The sequence below is a fragment of the Sminthopsis crassicaudata genome, chromosome 4 (genome assembly GCF_048593235.1).
Source record: "Sminthopsis crassicaudata isolate SCR6 chromosome 4, ASM4859323v1, whole genome shotgun sequence".
NCBI lineage: Eukaryota > Metazoa > Chordata > Mammalia > Dasyuromorphia > Dasyuridae > Sminthopsis > Sminthopsis crassicaudata.
This window is the reverse complement of record NC_133620.1, coordinates 183,695,302-183,712,868: the sequence shown is the minus strand read 5'-3', so window position 1 is coordinate 183,712,868 and position 17,567 is coordinate 183,695,302. Positions and strand designations below refer to the sequence as shown.

General features: G+C 32.6%; 1 protein-coding gene across 7 annotated transcripts in view; it reads right to left on the bottom strand.

Annotated features, from left to right (window-relative positions):
- The window catches only part of CEP85L (centrosomal protein 85L), a 227,849-nt gene that overhangs the window by 5,168 nt on the left and 205,114 nt on the right, over positions 1–17,567 (bottom strand). For all 7 annotated transcript variants that reach the window (XM_074310009.1, XM_074310011.1, XM_074310006.1 and 4 more), the window contains 4 exons: positions 12,256–12,408; positions 10,986–11,140; positions 6,074–6,191; positions 5,299–5,349 (listed from right to left, as the gene is read on the bottom strand). In XM_074310009.1, the coding sequence (XP_074166110.1) occupies positions 5,299–5,349; positions 6,074–6,191; positions 10,986–11,140; positions 12,256–12,408 (477 nt within the window). The remainder of the gene's footprint in view (positions 1–5,298; positions 5,350–6,073; positions 6,192–10,985; positions 11,141–12,255; positions 12,409–17,567) is intronic.

The following is a 17,567-nucleotide window of genomic DNA, read 5'->3' as shown; positions in this document are numbered from 1 at the left end:
ACTATAAACCAAAGACCAACTTGTCATAAAATGTGCAGAAATTAATGAATGCTGGGGAGTTTCTCATTGACTATGAAAATCAATGTGTACAAGAAGTAGAATTCCTTTATTAACTATTTTTAGAACTATATTCAGGTATATTTCAGAAAAATTACTATTTGAATACCAATTATTCTATTATGAAGGGAGTTCCTCCCCACCCATGGCTTCATATCTGGATAAGCATAAACAGACAGAATGGATATTACCACTAATTAAGTAGAGATTTTTAGACGATCAAATGTCATTACTTATTCATCTCAGAAAGTGATGTATTTAGAGCACTTCATAACTCTTTTTTGTCATGAACCTTATTGACAATCTGAAATGTATAGATCCCTTCTCAAGTAATTTTTTAAATGCATAAAATACATAGGATTACCAAGGATAATGATTCTAACAAAATATACTTTAAAAAAAAAATTTTTTTTTTTAAATTTACAAATTCTAGGTTAAGATTCCTTGCTCTAAAAAGCTTGGGCTTCCCCCCCCCCCCCCCGGGCAATTGGAGTTAAGTGACTTGCTCAAGGTCACATAGTTAGGAAGTGTTTAAGTGTCTGAAGCCACATTGAACTCAGGTCCTCCTGACTTCAAGGCTGCCTTCTCCCCCCCCCCCCCCCTATCCACTGTGCCACTTAGCTGCCCTGAGAGCTTGTTTTTAAATTTTATCCCCAGACTGTCACTAGTTAAATCCAATGAATTATAAAGAAAATAACATTCTAAAAGGTTTACAGATTGTGACATATAGGAAATCTAATCCAACAAAGTCTTAATAATTTGGGTCTATCCAAGAACCCAGGCATTTGTAAAACATTCTACTAAAAGTGCATCTTTAAAACACGGAGAATTCTACTTTTTATGGATGTTTATATCAATAAATATTGAAATTAATTTGTAAATTTAATCATTTACACTGCCAATAACACATGACATAATTTCACCCAAGAGATTATTACTCAACTTTGTTACATGTCTGGCATATTTTTGATAAAATATTTTGATAAAATCCAAAATACACTGTTTTTAATTATTCCTATCTGTATAACAATGTTACATGTATTTATTGAGAATCCTAGCTTTTTATAACTTTATGAACCTGAAGAACATTTTCTCTAATCCTCTTATTTTAAAGATAAGAATACAAGTTGAGTGAGTTTATAACTCTTCATAATGCTTTAAAATCATATTTTACTAGTTTGAAATAAGACTATGCAATAATGATAACTCCATAATTTTCAAGTAATATTATTTTGAATTTGCTCAATAAATAGTAAAAGTATATCTCTGGTTAATGTAATATGTTGGCATATGTTGCCCATTCATTATATGATACACATTCAATCTTCTCTTGATCAAACAAAAAGAGTTATCTGGTATTGTTATTGGTGTTAGTTCTAAGTAGGACAATTGGATAAGACAATTATCTTAGTTGTACTGGAAGGATAAACAAAAGAATTTATTTTTTTTTTAATTTTACTTGCTACTGATTGCTGATTTTTACATTCCTGGTGGAGTTGTAAAATGATCCAATCATTCTGGAGAGAAATGTGGAACTATAGCCAAAGAGCTATAACACTGTGTATATACCCTTTGATCCAAAAGTGCCACTCCTGAGTCTGTACTCCAAGGAAAATGGACCCATATGTGCAAAAATATTTGAAGCAACTATTTCTGTGGGAGTAAAGAACTGAAAAATGAGTAGCTGCCCATCAACTGGGGAATGGTTGAATAAATTATGGTATGAAAGTAATGGAATATTATTGTTATATGAAAAATGATAAACAAATTGATTTTTGAAAAGCCTTAAAAGATTTAGATGAACTAAAGCTGAGTAAAACAAACAGAACCAGAAATAAATTGAGCACAGTAATAGCAAAATTGTGCAATGATCAACTATGAAAAACTTGGTTCTTCTCGATGGTTCACTGATCCAAGGAGACCCCAAAAAACTCTGGATGGAAAACATCTGAATCCAAAGAGAGATCTAAGGAGACTGAATGTAAATCAATACATGCCACATTGATTTTTTTTTTCTTTTTTTCCTTTCATGGTTTTCCCCTCTTGTTCAGGTTTCTCTCTCCCAACATAATTCATAAGGAAATTTGTCTTAAAAAAAAAAAAAAAAAGAATGTATAACCAGAAAAATAAATGTAACTGGGGAGAAAATTGTTAAAAAAAATAATACTACATTTCCCCCCACATACACTTTTGGTCTGATTTTTCCTGTACATTAAAATATAGAAATATGTTTAAAAGTATTGCATAGGTTTAACCTGCCTCAGACTGTTTGTGGTCTTGGAGAAGGAATAGGTTAAAATTTTGTGATACAAAATCTTACAAAAATGAATGTTGAAACTATCTTTATGGGTATTTTAAAAAATGAACTACAACCAAACAAAACAAAGAACACCACATAAAGATTTTTTTAAAAGGCTGAACATAGTTTGAAACCTATGTTAAACAGTTAAAGTAGCTAGGATAATTTATTTTGTCTGATTTATAGACTTTTGATTAATAAGGTTTTTTTGGAAAAGATATTGAAATGGGTTGTCATTTCCTTCTCCAGCATACTCCCATTTGACTGATGAGAAACTGAGATAAGTAGGTTAAGCAATTTGCCAAGGATCACACAGTTAGTAACTGTCAGAGGTCAATTATGAACTCAGAACTCCCTGACTTCATGCTTAGTGCTGCCCCTAAAATTATTTAGTCTGGAGAAATTTTATAATTGTATTCTAATATGGCATTAAACAGTGTGGCAATGCAGAGTTTTCAATTTCCAATAAAACAGCTAAAGGACAAGTTTTCAAAATGTACTATTAAATGTAAACATAGAGAATTGTTAAAGAGTTACAAAACAGATCTGTGGAAGCTCCCTTCTCTGAAAGCTTTAAAAATAGTATAGATTTCCATTAATCTTGAATAATTCTTATCTTGCTATGAAGGATACATCACAAAATAACTTTAAGAAATTGAAAAGGATCTTAAAGGTATAGAACAATTGATTGTAGCATAAATTGTTTTTGCGATGTTATTGACAAGTAGTTGAACCTTCTCCACTCCATCTCAGTATTTCATGAAGCACCCCAGTCCATTTAAGGACAATTTTTATCTTGTTTGAAAGGTCTTCCCTATACTAAACTAAAATTTATCTCTTATAGAACAACAAATATCTCCCTTTATACATGAGAGGGCTTTCAATATTTTAAGATGGTAAACATAGCATCCTTTCCTAATTAGTCTTCTCTTCCGTACACTATGCATCCCTATTTCATTCACATGGTTTCCAATCCCTTTCACTCACTTAAAGTCCTTCAAAAACTATGGCCCACAATGATGAGTGAATACTGTCTATAACACAAAAATCCTCTCTAGTGTCTGATTTTATAGTTATCTCTTACTGAAACTCAATACACATAGGCATAAGAACCTAAGTTAAGATCTCTTAATAATAAAACATTTTAATCTCTCATTTGCTGAAATTTTACCAATGATTTTATGGCCTCTGCCAAAAGATTACAGTGATTATAACAAATTTAGTTAATAACTCACTAAAAACAATTTTATGCAAATTAAGCAAAAAAAAAAAAAACCTTAGAGAAAATATTAATATACCTAAGACAGATCTGAGGCAGGGAGACCAATCAGAAAGCAAATATTACAAATTCCGAGACCTACTTTTCATTTAAGATACTATTCACATACCATCTTTTATATGAAATCTTTACATATTCTTTCAACTTCTAGTATCCTCCTTTCCCAAACTACTTTATATTTAATAACTTTTTATGCATTTTTACTCATTAACTTCATTTCCTTAATATATATTTTTTCATATGCTGTTTGTCTTCCCCATCAGAATGTAAGTGTGTCTCCCCCTCCCCAAGTAGGGATTATTTCATATTTTCTAATTTATATCCTCATCACTGATCATAGTCCCTGCAAATGTGGCATACCTAACTGCCTTTGTAGCACAGTGGATATACAGTACCAGTCAGTCAGTAGATTAGTTGATAAACAATTGTTAAGAGCCTGCTAAGTGCCCTTCAATGTACTTAAGTACTAGAAATACAAAGGAATGGTGTGGGAAGGGAAAATCTTCTGCTTATTAAAAAATTCACACTAATGGGGGAAATATGAAAACAAGTATATACAAAGAAGCTACCTATTGAATAAATTAGAAATAATTAGCAAAGGAAAGATGTTAGAAAAAGTCAAGGAAAAGTTTCCTATATAAAGTAAGATTTTAACTGGAACTTAAATGAAGTCAGAGAAACTAAGAGGTAAAGAAAGAAGAGAACTTTTCTAGGCAATGGGGACCCTCAATAAAAATGCCCAGAGTCAGGAGACAGAGAATCCTGTTTCAAGGAACAAGGGATTAAGGAGATGGGTGTAGGGGAAGGGTGAGGTAAAGAGTTAGGTTATGAAAGGGCTTTGAAGGTGCAACAGGATCTTTTTTATTTGATTCTGTGGGTGAAAGTGAAAAGGAATGTGATACAATCACACTTGTGTTTTAGGAAGATGTTGAAACCTGAGACACGAATGGATTGGAATGGGGAGTTTTGTGGCAAGGAGACCAACAAGAAAGATTAACGTGATTAAGGGCTGACAACAGTATCAGAGGAAAAAGAATATCTTAAAATGCAAATGCCTTAATATCACTATCAGGTACAATTAAAAGGTTATACATATTTATACCTAAAATTAACCTTTTAAATTACATTTTTATTACTCTCATCCAACTTAAAAATACTTTAAAGAAACAAAGAGTACATTTCTTCATTTTAATTCAGGCAACAAAACAAAAAGTTATTTTCCCAAATAATACTTCACATAGAATTCAAAACTTTACTTCAGTATTCCATACAAATAGAGATAAGCTGCATTAAAGTCATGTGCATTTGATTTTGAAAATAAGTTCACAGTTATCACTTTCACATCACAAGAGATTAGGAGCACAGCCACTTCACAGAACTGGAAAATCTGTGTAAAAAAATTTAACCCTCTCTTCAAAACAGAGAAGTCTGAATTATGATGATACTAAAAAATAAAGCATATTGATATTATACAATACTATAACATTATGCATTTCTGAGCTTCTAAACTTTTTTCTATTGCACTCCTCCCAAATTCCCATTTGAATTTCTTATTTTGACCCACAATATATCAAAATCACAATAGGGAAAATTGCAATGTGGAAGAGATAACTATATTTTTTTACATTAAATTTTATTGAAATAAGCATAAAATATTTCTTACCTGAATTTCTAACAACATTCTGTCAATTTTATTTTGCTGGCTGTTTATTACCTACATAAATAAAACACAAATCAGACTATAACCAGTTAATTTCTGCTACTAGTTTGACCAATACAAGACTTTTAGACCTCAGCCTCATCTATGAAAACTTTAGTAGGATTATTTCCTTTGCAAAAATGTTTTACAATAGGGTATATTTACCTAGCAAGATCAAATAGTTCACTAAAAATGTTATTTTTATCATATTCAATTTTAAGCAATTTCTAAGAAACTTTAATGTATAAAATTGCATAATTCTTTTTTTTTTCTTTTTGGTGAAGCAATTGAGGTTAAGTGGCTTACCCAAGGTCACACAGCTAAGTAAGTGTTAAGTTCTAAGACAGTATTTGAACTCAGGTCCTCCTAACTCCAGGACCGGTGCTCTATCCACTATGCCATCTAGCTGCCCCTGTATCTTTTCTGATTACTAATATTTGCCATTCCTAATTGTATCCCAAATTTGACATTATATAAAGAACTCAAGATTTAAAAAATCAATGTTCTTTAAGTTAAGAAATAACGTAGGTTGGTTTTTTTCAATTAAACATACTATATAATTTTCTCTGCAATTAGAAAAAAGTGAATAAATTTTTCTCCCCAAAGAAAAATTAATGAAATAAAGCATTATCTAATATATTACATTAACTAAATAAGACTTTTTACTTCCCTCTCCCACCTTTTAAGGTTGCAGATCACAACCCATTATTCATATTTATAATAGAAATGTTTGCCTGACCTTACTGGCATGCTCGTTCTGTTCTTTGAGGTGATTATTTTCATCTTGAAGTTGTTTTGCATCTAGTATGGGTAGCCGGATACCATCTTCAAGACACCTTTCCACTTTCTGTTGTAAACTGTATTAAAATTTGAAAGACAACTTTTGAAAATAAACTCTAATGGCTAATTTTAGTCAAGATCTTTAAAACAAGGTATTTCCTTAATGCCTATGGTATTTTGTACAATAGTAGAATCTAGAGCTATGGACAAGGAAAGAATACTATATTTGTCTGCACATATACCAACCCTAGATAGCTAAAGTGCATAAATTTTAACATGCCTGTGCCTCTAAGTGACTATATGAGACTTCTCTATTCTATTTGGGTATTCCTATTTTCTTTTCTGGGTACCTAGATGGCATAATAGCGTGACAGGCCTGGAGCCAGGAAGACTAATTTTCCTGAGTTCAAGTATGGCCTTAGACATTTACTAGCTGTTAAGTCTAGGCCTGGGCAAGTCACTTATTTGCAGTTAGTTTCCTCACCTGTAAAATGATCTGGAGAAGGACATGGCAAACTATTTCAGTATCTTTAACAAGAAAAGCCCAAGTGGGATCACAAAGTGTCAGACACAACTGAAAAATGACTTAAACAACAAATTTTCTTTTGTAAACACTATTCCAAATTGCCAAATATCTTCCCCATATCTCTACCTAAAATTCCTATTCAGTCTTCCAGTTTTCATGGCCCATTATTCCACTTGTGATTTAGTCTATTACATTTTTGTAATCCCATTTGGGTTGTTGGTGTTGTAGAGCTTTTGGTGCGTTTGTTGTTTTGCTTGTTTGTTTTGTTTTTGGACAAAGAAACAGAAATGGTCTCCATTTCCTTCTCCAGCTCCTTTTACAGATGAAGAAACTGAAGCAAATAGGATTAAGTGATTTGTCCAGGGCCATACAGCCCTTAAGTGTCATATTTGAAGTCAAGTCCTCCTGACTATAGGGCTAGCACTCTATCCACACTGTGCCACCTGACTGCTCAAAAATTATTCCATGAGGTCCTCCCCAAACATCTTTCTCTTCCCTCCTATTTAATTCTTATTTTCTTTTCATGTCCCAATTTGATTATTTGTGGTGGTGGGTTTTTTTTTTTAATCTTCTTGTCTTTCTCTCTCTACTAGACCTATAAGCTCTTAAAAAGGAGGGACCAATTCTTAAATATCTAGAAATCTCTCCAAGCACATTGTTTTGTAATACCTAAAATAATTAATTCATCTCCATTGCCCTTCTTACATACTGTGATAATTTTTTCTCCTACCTAACTTCTAGATGTGGCACTTTCTGCCACATCAAAGCAGAAAGGGAAAAGAGGAAAAAAAAGAGAAAGGAGGCAGACTGGTTTATCTGAATAGGGTGCTATTCCTGGCTTTATTATCAGTTAAATGACAGTGAGCAAGTAATTTCTTTTTAGCTGTAAAATGAGAGGCTATATACTGAAAAAATAGAGAAAAGTGAAAATGGTGCTACTGGCAAGGGTAAGGAGTGAATTGGGTCCAATCTCTTGCTCTAGTTTATGATTCTCTATATGAGTGTTTAAAAGAACTACAATGAAACAGAAAAATGTATCCTCTATTTCTGGATTGTGATGAATTATCCTTATTTTTCTTCCAGACAATACAGCAACCATGAGTCTGTTTTTGTTTTTGTTTTTGTTTTTTCCCCAGGAAGAAAAAAAAAGTGTAATACCTAGAATCTACAAGATAAGTAATGATCCTGAACTATACAGTAACATCAGTGAATTAACTTAGAAAGATCACAAATAAAAAGTGGGAGGAAAAAAATGCACCAAAATGATTTTACTTATTACTAATGTAGTATTACTTTGTAGTCCTTAGTCACCTGTCATAAAAATATTTCTACAATCAGCATAAAAGTAAAAAACAAATATTTTATATTCTAGAATGGCTTGTTCCCCCTAATTTAGTATCAAGAGACTATTTCTAAATATTTTTAGGATTTCATGAGAAACAGAATGAGTAGTAAAGCTTTTCAAATGAAAAGGGTAGTTGGCTGTGAAAAAGAGGGAAAAAAAAGGCTAAACACAGAAGCATTGTGAAACAGCCCTGGATTTGAAATGAGAGGCTGGGATTCAAATCCTCAATTTGTTACTTATTAGTTGTATCAAGTCACTCCCCTTCTCTGGGTTCCAATTTCCCAAACTGTAAAATGAAGCATTTAACTAATTGATCCTCAACATCTCTTCCAACTATGAAATTCTATGACACTACCTATCTAAATGCAAAAAAAAAAAAAACCCTCTTTTTTGAACATTTTTATATAAGTAGTGGGGGGGGGGGGAGAGAGGGGGAGAGAGAGGGAGAGGGAAGGGAAGGGAAAGGTAAGGGAGAAGAGAGGAGGAAAGGTGAAGGGGAGGAAGAGGGGAAGGGAGAAACTAATTCCACCCAGCTTTGAGGGAGAAAGGAGATAATCCAAAAAAGAGAAGAACTGGGAAGAAGATCAATTTCCTTTTAGAATCTAAGGAGACTAAAAACACTGGCCCAGTTCTGTTTCCCCCTACTCCATTCAATCATGACCCTAGAACCTCAAAAACATAAAACAAAAATACCAAAACACAGTGCCCTGCCTAACTTCTATTATACTCTTTAATTATAATTATCTATATTTGTGTCAAATGCTCTGATTTTATATCTAAGAGGCATTTTTGCAAAAGAATCAGAAAATGATATTTGTCTTTTTAAGGGGCTGATCTACCAAAATTTTCATTAGAAAAACCCTAAATAAAATTCCAGAACACAACCAAATAAATCAGCACAAAGCCCCTTAAAATCAGAAAAAGTGCTCAGAAAATTCAAAACTCTCAATAATTATTAAGAACTAAAGAAAAAGAATACTTGACAAAAATATAAAATCATGCGTACTTCCAAAAGAGCAGAGAACAACAAAAAAAAAAATTCCAGAATAAGTTATAAAAAGAAAAATAAAATACCAAAAGAGAAAAAACTGAAGAAAGAGCTTTTCTTTATAAGGAGGCAAAAATTTGCATTCCTGCAACTACCACCACCTATTCTGGTTCTAGGGTCCAGGTGAACTAGTCTAATCCCTCTTCCGAAGCTTAGTCCTTCAAACATTTGAATAAGTTTTCCCCTAAAGCATTTCTTCTCTCAGTATTCTAATTTGCTTCGTAATATTTTAATGATACACTTATAAAGTTTCTTCATCATTTGGTCACTTTCCCCCTAAATATACTGCAACTTATCAATCAATGCTCTTACTAAAAAGTCATGTCAAAAAACTGACAACCACAATCAAGTATGCTTGTTCTAATCAGAGAACAGCAAAATCATCTTCTTTATTCTACCATCTATTCTATTAAGGCAGCAAGCAATAACTTTCTTGGCTGCTTCATCAAATTGCTGGCTCTTATTGAGCTTGCAATTCGCCAAAACTCTCAGGTCTTTTTCTACAAAGACTAGAGCCCAGCCACATCTCTTAATCTATTCTTGGGGTTCCCAAAAAAACAAAAACAAAGAAACATACCAAAGAAAGTGATGTCTCTTGGCTTTATCTTTTATGTAACATTATCATATTCATCCCTTAATCTAGCTGGTTGTTATCTTTCTGAATGTATATCTTGTAATCTAAAATGTTCATTCTTTCCAGATTAATATTTCTGAAAAAAGAACTGCTTAAAATAAATGCTTGTGGTAGGTCAGAGCTTTTTCAATTGGCATTAATCTTTAATTGTTACTTTTGGGGTCCAGTTATTCAATCTACCTTATTGTAAGAGCTTATCTTATCCATAAGTGTATCATTAGAATCTTTGATGAATGCTCTACTAAAAATTTAGGCATGCAGTATTCCTCTAACTACAAGCCCAATTATTTTGTCTAAAAGATATTCTGGCATAATCTGTTCTTTTTGTTTTTTGTAAATATATGCTACCTTTTAGTCATCACCAGTTCCCTTTTTAAGTGCTTATGAGTCATTGCTTTAATAATACATCCTAGAATGTTGCTAGGAAGCAATATCAAACCTCTTAGCATATATAATCTGAAAAAAAAAAATCTATGACTTATCTTTTTGAAAATCTTGACATTGTTTTGTAAATCAGCCTTGGGATATTCTTCCTGACCATCTTTAAATACCACCCAAAGCAGCTAAGCAATGATACAAGGGATCTTAGAATATACTTTTCTGGATTGGTGGCCTGATCTGATTCAGATTAGCCAAGAACTATTTTATTGTATCTCCATTTAACTTGGGTCTTTCTTACCCTATTGCCATGCTGGCTTTGTTATAACCAATACAGATCTTCTTGGGATTATTAAATAGAGGCACAGACACAGCCCTGAAATAAATCAATGAATTCACTAAAGAATTTAAAGAGAAATAGAAATGTCCCAGTGGCTTTGATCACATAAAAACAGTGGAATGAAACTAAGGTGAATTGCATAGCAAAATATGTCTGGGTCAAAGACAAAAACTTGAAGGAATAAATGTTGCGTAGTGAACACCAAGTAAAATGAGTGTGCATTACTGCTGAAATGGATATAAAAGAATCAATTTATGAGAAATAAAATCCTTTTTTTCTCTTGTGAATTTATATTATTTCACAAAGCATTAAGAAGCCAATGTTAACACTAAGTTAGCAATATTATATTAATATTTCTTTTCTCCTTTAACCCCAAACCCTTGACAGGATAACAATGTTGTATTCTTATCTAAGCCAATTTGCAGATAACAGGCTATGAACCTTCTACAATGAAAATATTCCTCCCTTTGTTAATGTCATATTTTTACTATTAGTACACAAATAGTGATTATTTGCATTTGAATAATTTTACCCCAAACTTAAACTTTGACATTTCAAGATTATCTAACGCCACACTGAAAAAACTGATAGGTTTCATACCTTTGCACTGTGGTAACCAACTCCTTTTCTTTTTTCCGTTGACAGGCCAGTTGTACTTCTTTCTCTTGATACTGAGTTTTGATCTCTTCAAGTTTTTTCTCCATGTCTTTTACAGTGTCTTGTAAGTTCTTGTTTTTTTCTTCTAAGATCTGCAGCTAAAGAGAAAGTGTTTATATCACAAAAATTAGGACAAAATTTAATAAATGGCTATCTATAAGAAAAGTTTACTTTGAAAATTTAATAAGATGTGCATACTAATTTTACTTTCATTTATTTGAATTTAATATGTGTTTCATAGAAAAAGGAGCTTAAAGTATGAGAGATGGAATTAAGGTTGGGGATTCGAAAACAAAAAATAAGAGAACATAGCATAGAAGAGGGATGGAAAAAACCTGAGAAATTTCATCTATTTGGATGTCTGTCATCACCACTTTTCATGTAACTTCCCATGGCATTTTCTTAGCTTCTTGAGTTTGTTTTTTCTTCTATCAATTATGCAACTCTCTAAACTAAAGCATATACACTAACTCAAAACATTTAACACATTTTCTTGTGAAAAAAATATTATTTCACTCTGGAATAAACAATAAGGTAGGAATTAAGAGGAAGGCACCATGGAGGATAATGGTAGTCACACGGACAGAGAGACTATGAAAAAGAGCTTGAGAATGGGGTGGGAGAAGGAGAAAGCAAAAGAAGGAAGGGCAACTATCTTGAAGGACTTGAGTTTAAAAAAATCCACGATGAGGAGGCTCAATAATTATTGGACTGTTTTGAAGGAACAATTATTTCAAAACAACAAATGGTCAAGAGCTAATTTGGGGAAGGAATAGAAGCAGAAAGATATAGACTAGGTGGCAGAATGACAAAGGCAAGTGACTGGAAATAAATGATTAGTTTGGCATAGGATTAAGAAAAAGTAAAAAAGAGGTCATGAGAATAGTTTAAAAATCAAGGATATTGAGGGGAAAAAAAACAGATTCAATTGTTAGTGTTTGGAATGGAATTGGGTTTCAAAGGGATATATAAGCATTTGTGCCACTTAGTTCATGTGAATCAACACAAATTTTTGATAGGATGGAAATATTATGCATATAGATATGTGAAGCCCAGGATATATTTTAATCCAATAGGAATAAAACAAATGAGCCTAACTCACACTTAAGACAAAAATATTCGCTTCAATATTGAAATGAATTTGCAACAAGCCAAATTAAAACAGTTTCAATATTTTATTATTTATACCCAAAAAAGACAAGTCCTTCTTTACCTGCTGGCTCTGGTTCTGCATGTCATCCAGAGTTGGCAAGTCAGCCAAGTACTTTTCTAAGGTCTCAATTCGTCTTTGTTTCTCTTTGTTTTGTTCAGATTCCTTCTGACATTTCTTTTTCAGGCTACTAATATACCTATCTCTGGTTTTAAGCTAAAAAGAAAATATACGTTTCATTGGTATTTATATGTAATAAAATTACAGTAGAATAAATTCTACGTTTCAATATTCAGAATCACTGGATCCAGTAAAAACATTTATTTAACAATAAGAACATTAATACACACATGTGTATACATATACAGAAATTATTTTTACTTTAAGCCAAAAAATTCATAAGAACCTAAATCAATAAGGTGATAGATATTTACACAAATGTATATATATTTAATAGTATTTAAAAATAATTACTTCTAAAAGTTCAATAATCAATAGCTGTCACAATAATTAAGATCAATAACAAAGACAGAAAAAAGATACTTAAATGATTATCTCAAAGAAGATTGATCATTCCTACCACTTCAAACTTTTCAGATATTTTTATGTTTTTAAAAACTTATTTTGCTTCCCCTCTAAAGAAGTCTCTTCTTATACTCCAACAGTTGGGTGTATTGTTTCATCTTTAATTTAAAAAGCAATTCTATTTTTAGCTCTTTCTACTCTCTCTCTTTCAGATGAAGCTGAAATTTGCTTCCATGTATGGCAGATAAGTGGTTCAAGGAGAGCCTGAAGAAAGATATGAGTTCAAATCTAGACCCAGACATTTACTAGCTTTGTGACACTGCCAAGTAACTTAACTGCTTCATCTGTAAAATGATACAATTATAGCATCTACTTCAGAGGATTGTTATGAGAATAATAATGAGATGATATTTGGAAGTGTTTTTGTAAATGCTAGTTATTACTGTTGTCATTATTACTGTACCTATGACTTCCACTAACTATTCCTAAATTCTGTCTCTTAGGTCTAAAAGAATAAATCGAATCTCTTTCACAAAACAGGCTTTCCTTTCTGAAAGCTAATTTATCACAGCATCATAGGATCTCAAAGTTATAAATAAATAATTCAGCCTCTAATTGAAGATCTTCAGTGATTGGGAAACCAATGACCTCTTTAGGTATGCCATTCAACTTTTTTGAAACTCTAATTATTAGAAAGTTTTTCTTAAAAGAAGTATAAATTTACTTCTAATTTCTATATGATATTGTTATTTCAGTTTTTCAGGGCCAAACTGAACATACCTAACCACTTTTCTAAGTCACACTCTTTCACATATTTTTTGTAGGAAGAAAGCTCTGGTTGATGACCTAGACTAATCCAGAGCAAATTTCATTCTGATTCCTATTGTTACTTCAAACTCAGCATGCTATCATGCATTTATATCAATTAACCTTCAAAAGGATATTGCATTATAAAGGATTTTCTAAACTCTAGTGGCTCTGAAATCTGTCAAAACAGGGCTCTATGCTACATAATGGAAATTAAAAGACAAAAAAAAAAAAGAATTCTGACCCATAACGAACTTACAAACTTACATTCTACCAGATTGGAGACAGAAAAAAAAAAGAAAAGGAAAAAAAAAATTAATGGCAAGATATTGTAAAACTTCCTAAATGAAGTACCAGTTAAACTAAGTCTTGAAAGACGCTAAGGATTGTAAGAAATGGATATAACGCATGAATGTGATTCCAGGCACAATAAAGATTTGAACCATGCAACATTCAGTTCAGGAAACATATATTAACTAAGATGGCTGGATGTGAAATAAGTAGGCAGAAGGCAGTCACCTGAGGATTTAAAAAAAAAAATATATCAAAATGAAGATTTTATATTTAGCCATAGAAGATTAGTGGGTGGGAAAATGAGCTGAGATTTGTGGCAGATTATTTTTGTCTGTTCTGTGAAAGATATATTAAACTAGTAAGAGCAGAAACAAAAAGATAACTTTAGAATACTTGCATAAGTTCAGATGAGAATTAAGTGATGAAGGTGATATATTATAGCTATGAGAGGAAAGGGACAAATGCAACAGACAACTTAGTGGTAGAATAGACAAGCTATTCTATTCACTACTGGTACTGAAGGAAAAAAGAGAAATCAAGGAAGTCTTGAAGATCATGAACTGGATAAGTGGAGTGAATGTGTTGATCCAAAATGAAACAAGGAAATCTGGAAGAGAAACATATTTAAGAGAGAAAACAATGAATTTCATTTTGGATATGTTAAATTTGAGATACCTTGAGTACATCAAAGTAAATAAGCAGAGACAGCTGGTAATACAGAACTACAGATCAAGAAAAAGATTAATGGCTGGATATATGGATTTTGGAATCATCTGCATAAAGATAAGTCCATGGAAACTGATGGTGGTGTCACCAAGATGGAGGTTTACAAATGGAAAAGAAAAAAGAAATGGAGTATGAGCTACACTTAAAAACCCCCAGACCTTCTTAAAATGAACTGCTGTCTAGGAATGCCTCCCCACCCTTGTACTTGTGAAACCTTTCTTTATCTGCAAATCTGACAATGACAGGAATTTATCTAAGTCATTGATCAAAATGTTAAGTGGGAATTGATGAGATGACCAAGAGAAAAGAGTAAGCCAAGGACACCCCATGAGCTTCCTTTCCACAGTCTTCATAAATACAGCATGAAAAATTCTTTGCTGAAGTAGAGTTACATATATTGTCTACCACACATAACTAATTCACCAGTCTATCAGATCTATCCAATCAAAAAAATGAAGGGAAGTAGATTTGGAATAATTTGTTTAGGAAGAAGGCATATTATGCCTTTTACAAAGACACATTCCCCATTAGCTGAAGGATGGCTGAATAATCTATGGTATATGAATGTTATGGAATATTGTTGTTCAGAGAGGCCTGGAGAGAATTACACAAACTGATGGTAAGTGAAATGAGCAGAACCAGATCACTGCACATACCAACAAGATTATGTGATGATCAAATCTGATGGATGTGGCTCTTCAATGGTGAAGTGATTCAAACCAAAATTTCTAATAACCTTGTAATGGACAGAGCCAACTGAATCAAGAAAGAGGGCTATGGGGACTGAATGTAAATCATAATATAGTTTTTTTTTTTTTTTTACCTTCTTTGTTATTATCTGTGCAACATGATAAAAGTGAAAATATGTTTAGAATTTGCATATTGGATTACATGCAGTCTAGGGAAGAGGGGAGAAAAGGAAAAGAATTTAGAACATAAATATTTTGCAAGGGTGAATGTTGAAAACTAACTCTGCATGTATTTTGAAAAATAAAAAATTATTATAAACAATAAAAACAAAACAAAAAAGAAATTTCATCATAAAATTTTTAAAGAAACTGGCAACAGTTTCACTTGCAAATCATTTTGTCACCTAGAGTGTCCATCATTGTTGTACAAATGTAGACATTATCCAGCCCCAGTTAGCATTTGTGTTTTCCATGATAGGTCAAGTTCCCTGATAGTGACTCATCAATAACATTCTCCAGTTCTTTTAGTAGCCATGAATGAAGTTTATCCAGATCTGATTACTGTAACTCAAATTTTAAATTCTTTACATGTTAAGTGAATCTATTCTGATAAAGTAGGATTCAGCTAAGGAAACTAGTTTTTCTTTCGTGTTTTTGGAAAAAACTTCTGTTTGATATGCCCAGGAAAAGTTCCTCTATTATTTCTAAAGTTAATCCTCATGGGAAAAACATTATTGGAAATTCACTCTACAAGACAAAACACAATTCATCCTAAATATTGATTAACTGATTGAACATAAAAAACCTTGAGTTAAGAAAAGCATGTAGAGATGAAATCATTAACTGCACTGAGTAGTGCCTCTACTCTACAGTTACAATATGTGCATCTAAGAAAATGTTAGGTTCTTACTAAGTGCTAATGAGATAATGAGATGATAAGTCAGTACTTGACAATTCTCTAGTTCCGGCCTTTAGGGGAGTTTTACTTGTGAACTCCTGGGGAGGAGCTTGCATGCTTAGGAGCAGCAAGTTCATTGATTGAAGTAATTTTTCCCAGAAGCCCTTGCGTTAACCTACACTCATTCTCTGGGAGGATAAAAGAAAACACCATTGAGCAAGGAGAGAGTCTTGTCTGGGCCAGACCTGGGGCGGCTCTCTGGAGGAAGAAGGAGTCTCTACTCGAAGTCAGAGTTGGCGGCAGTTGAGACAGCAAATCTCCTCCCAGAAAGCGACTGGCAGTTTCTGGAGACAACAGAACGTTACCTCTCTCCTTTCCTCCCTTCTCCTCTCCCCTCCGCTCTCCTCTTCTCTCTTTATAGTTTTCTCTGGGCTCCACTTGTTATTTCAAAGTTCCTACTTTGGTCTTTTCATCAGAAATGCTTGGAAGTACTATTTACTATTAAAACTCTGGTTTTTTTCTGCTATAAGATTATACGCTGTTTTTCAGGGTGAATGATTCTCATTTTTATATCCATCTTTTTTTGTCTTTTGTCTTTATATTCCAAGTTTTTGGTTTGTTTTTTTTTTAATTGTAGAAGCTGCCACATCTTTGTGTGAGTGCAACTGTAGTTCCTTGGCACTTGAACTGATTCTTCCTGGATGATTACAATATTTTATCTTTCATGTGGGAGGCATTACACATAATTACATAGATTACACAAACACATAGTAACATAACACATACTAGAAGTATGTAACAAATAACATGATCAAATAATCATAAATTGAGAATTTATAAATGTCCATAAGTCCATTGTCCAAATTGTTAAGTACCAACTTAGCACTTAGTAAGAACCTATCATCTCATTATCTCATTGGCACTTAGTAAGAACCTAACATAATAATAGTATCTCCAAAATGGGGGTATTGTATAGGTTTACTTATGTAGATGTATATTACTTCATAGAATTTAAAAAAAAAAACTGAGGGGGGGTTAATAATTTCACTCAGATAAATTTAGGTGAACAAAAAACTTGACTAAAATTATGACTGATATTATCTGATATCTTTAACAGGACAATAAAATGAAATTAATGGAAAACTTCATAAAAAGAAGCTTAATTTAACTACTTTAACCCTTAGTTAATATAGTTAATCCCTTTTATTATGAACATAACTACTGATTTTTAGAGGATGTCTTATTCAGAATTTTCAATCCTAGTTCCCATTTCCTGATATGGGAAGTACTAGAAAATGGAGACCAATCAACAGTATAGAACTTGGGTTAAGGGGCAGCAAGGTAGGGCAGTGGATAGAGTACCAGTCCTGAAGTGAAGAGGAACTGAGTTCAAATCTGACCTCAAGACACTTAAGACCTCCTAGCTATGTGACCCT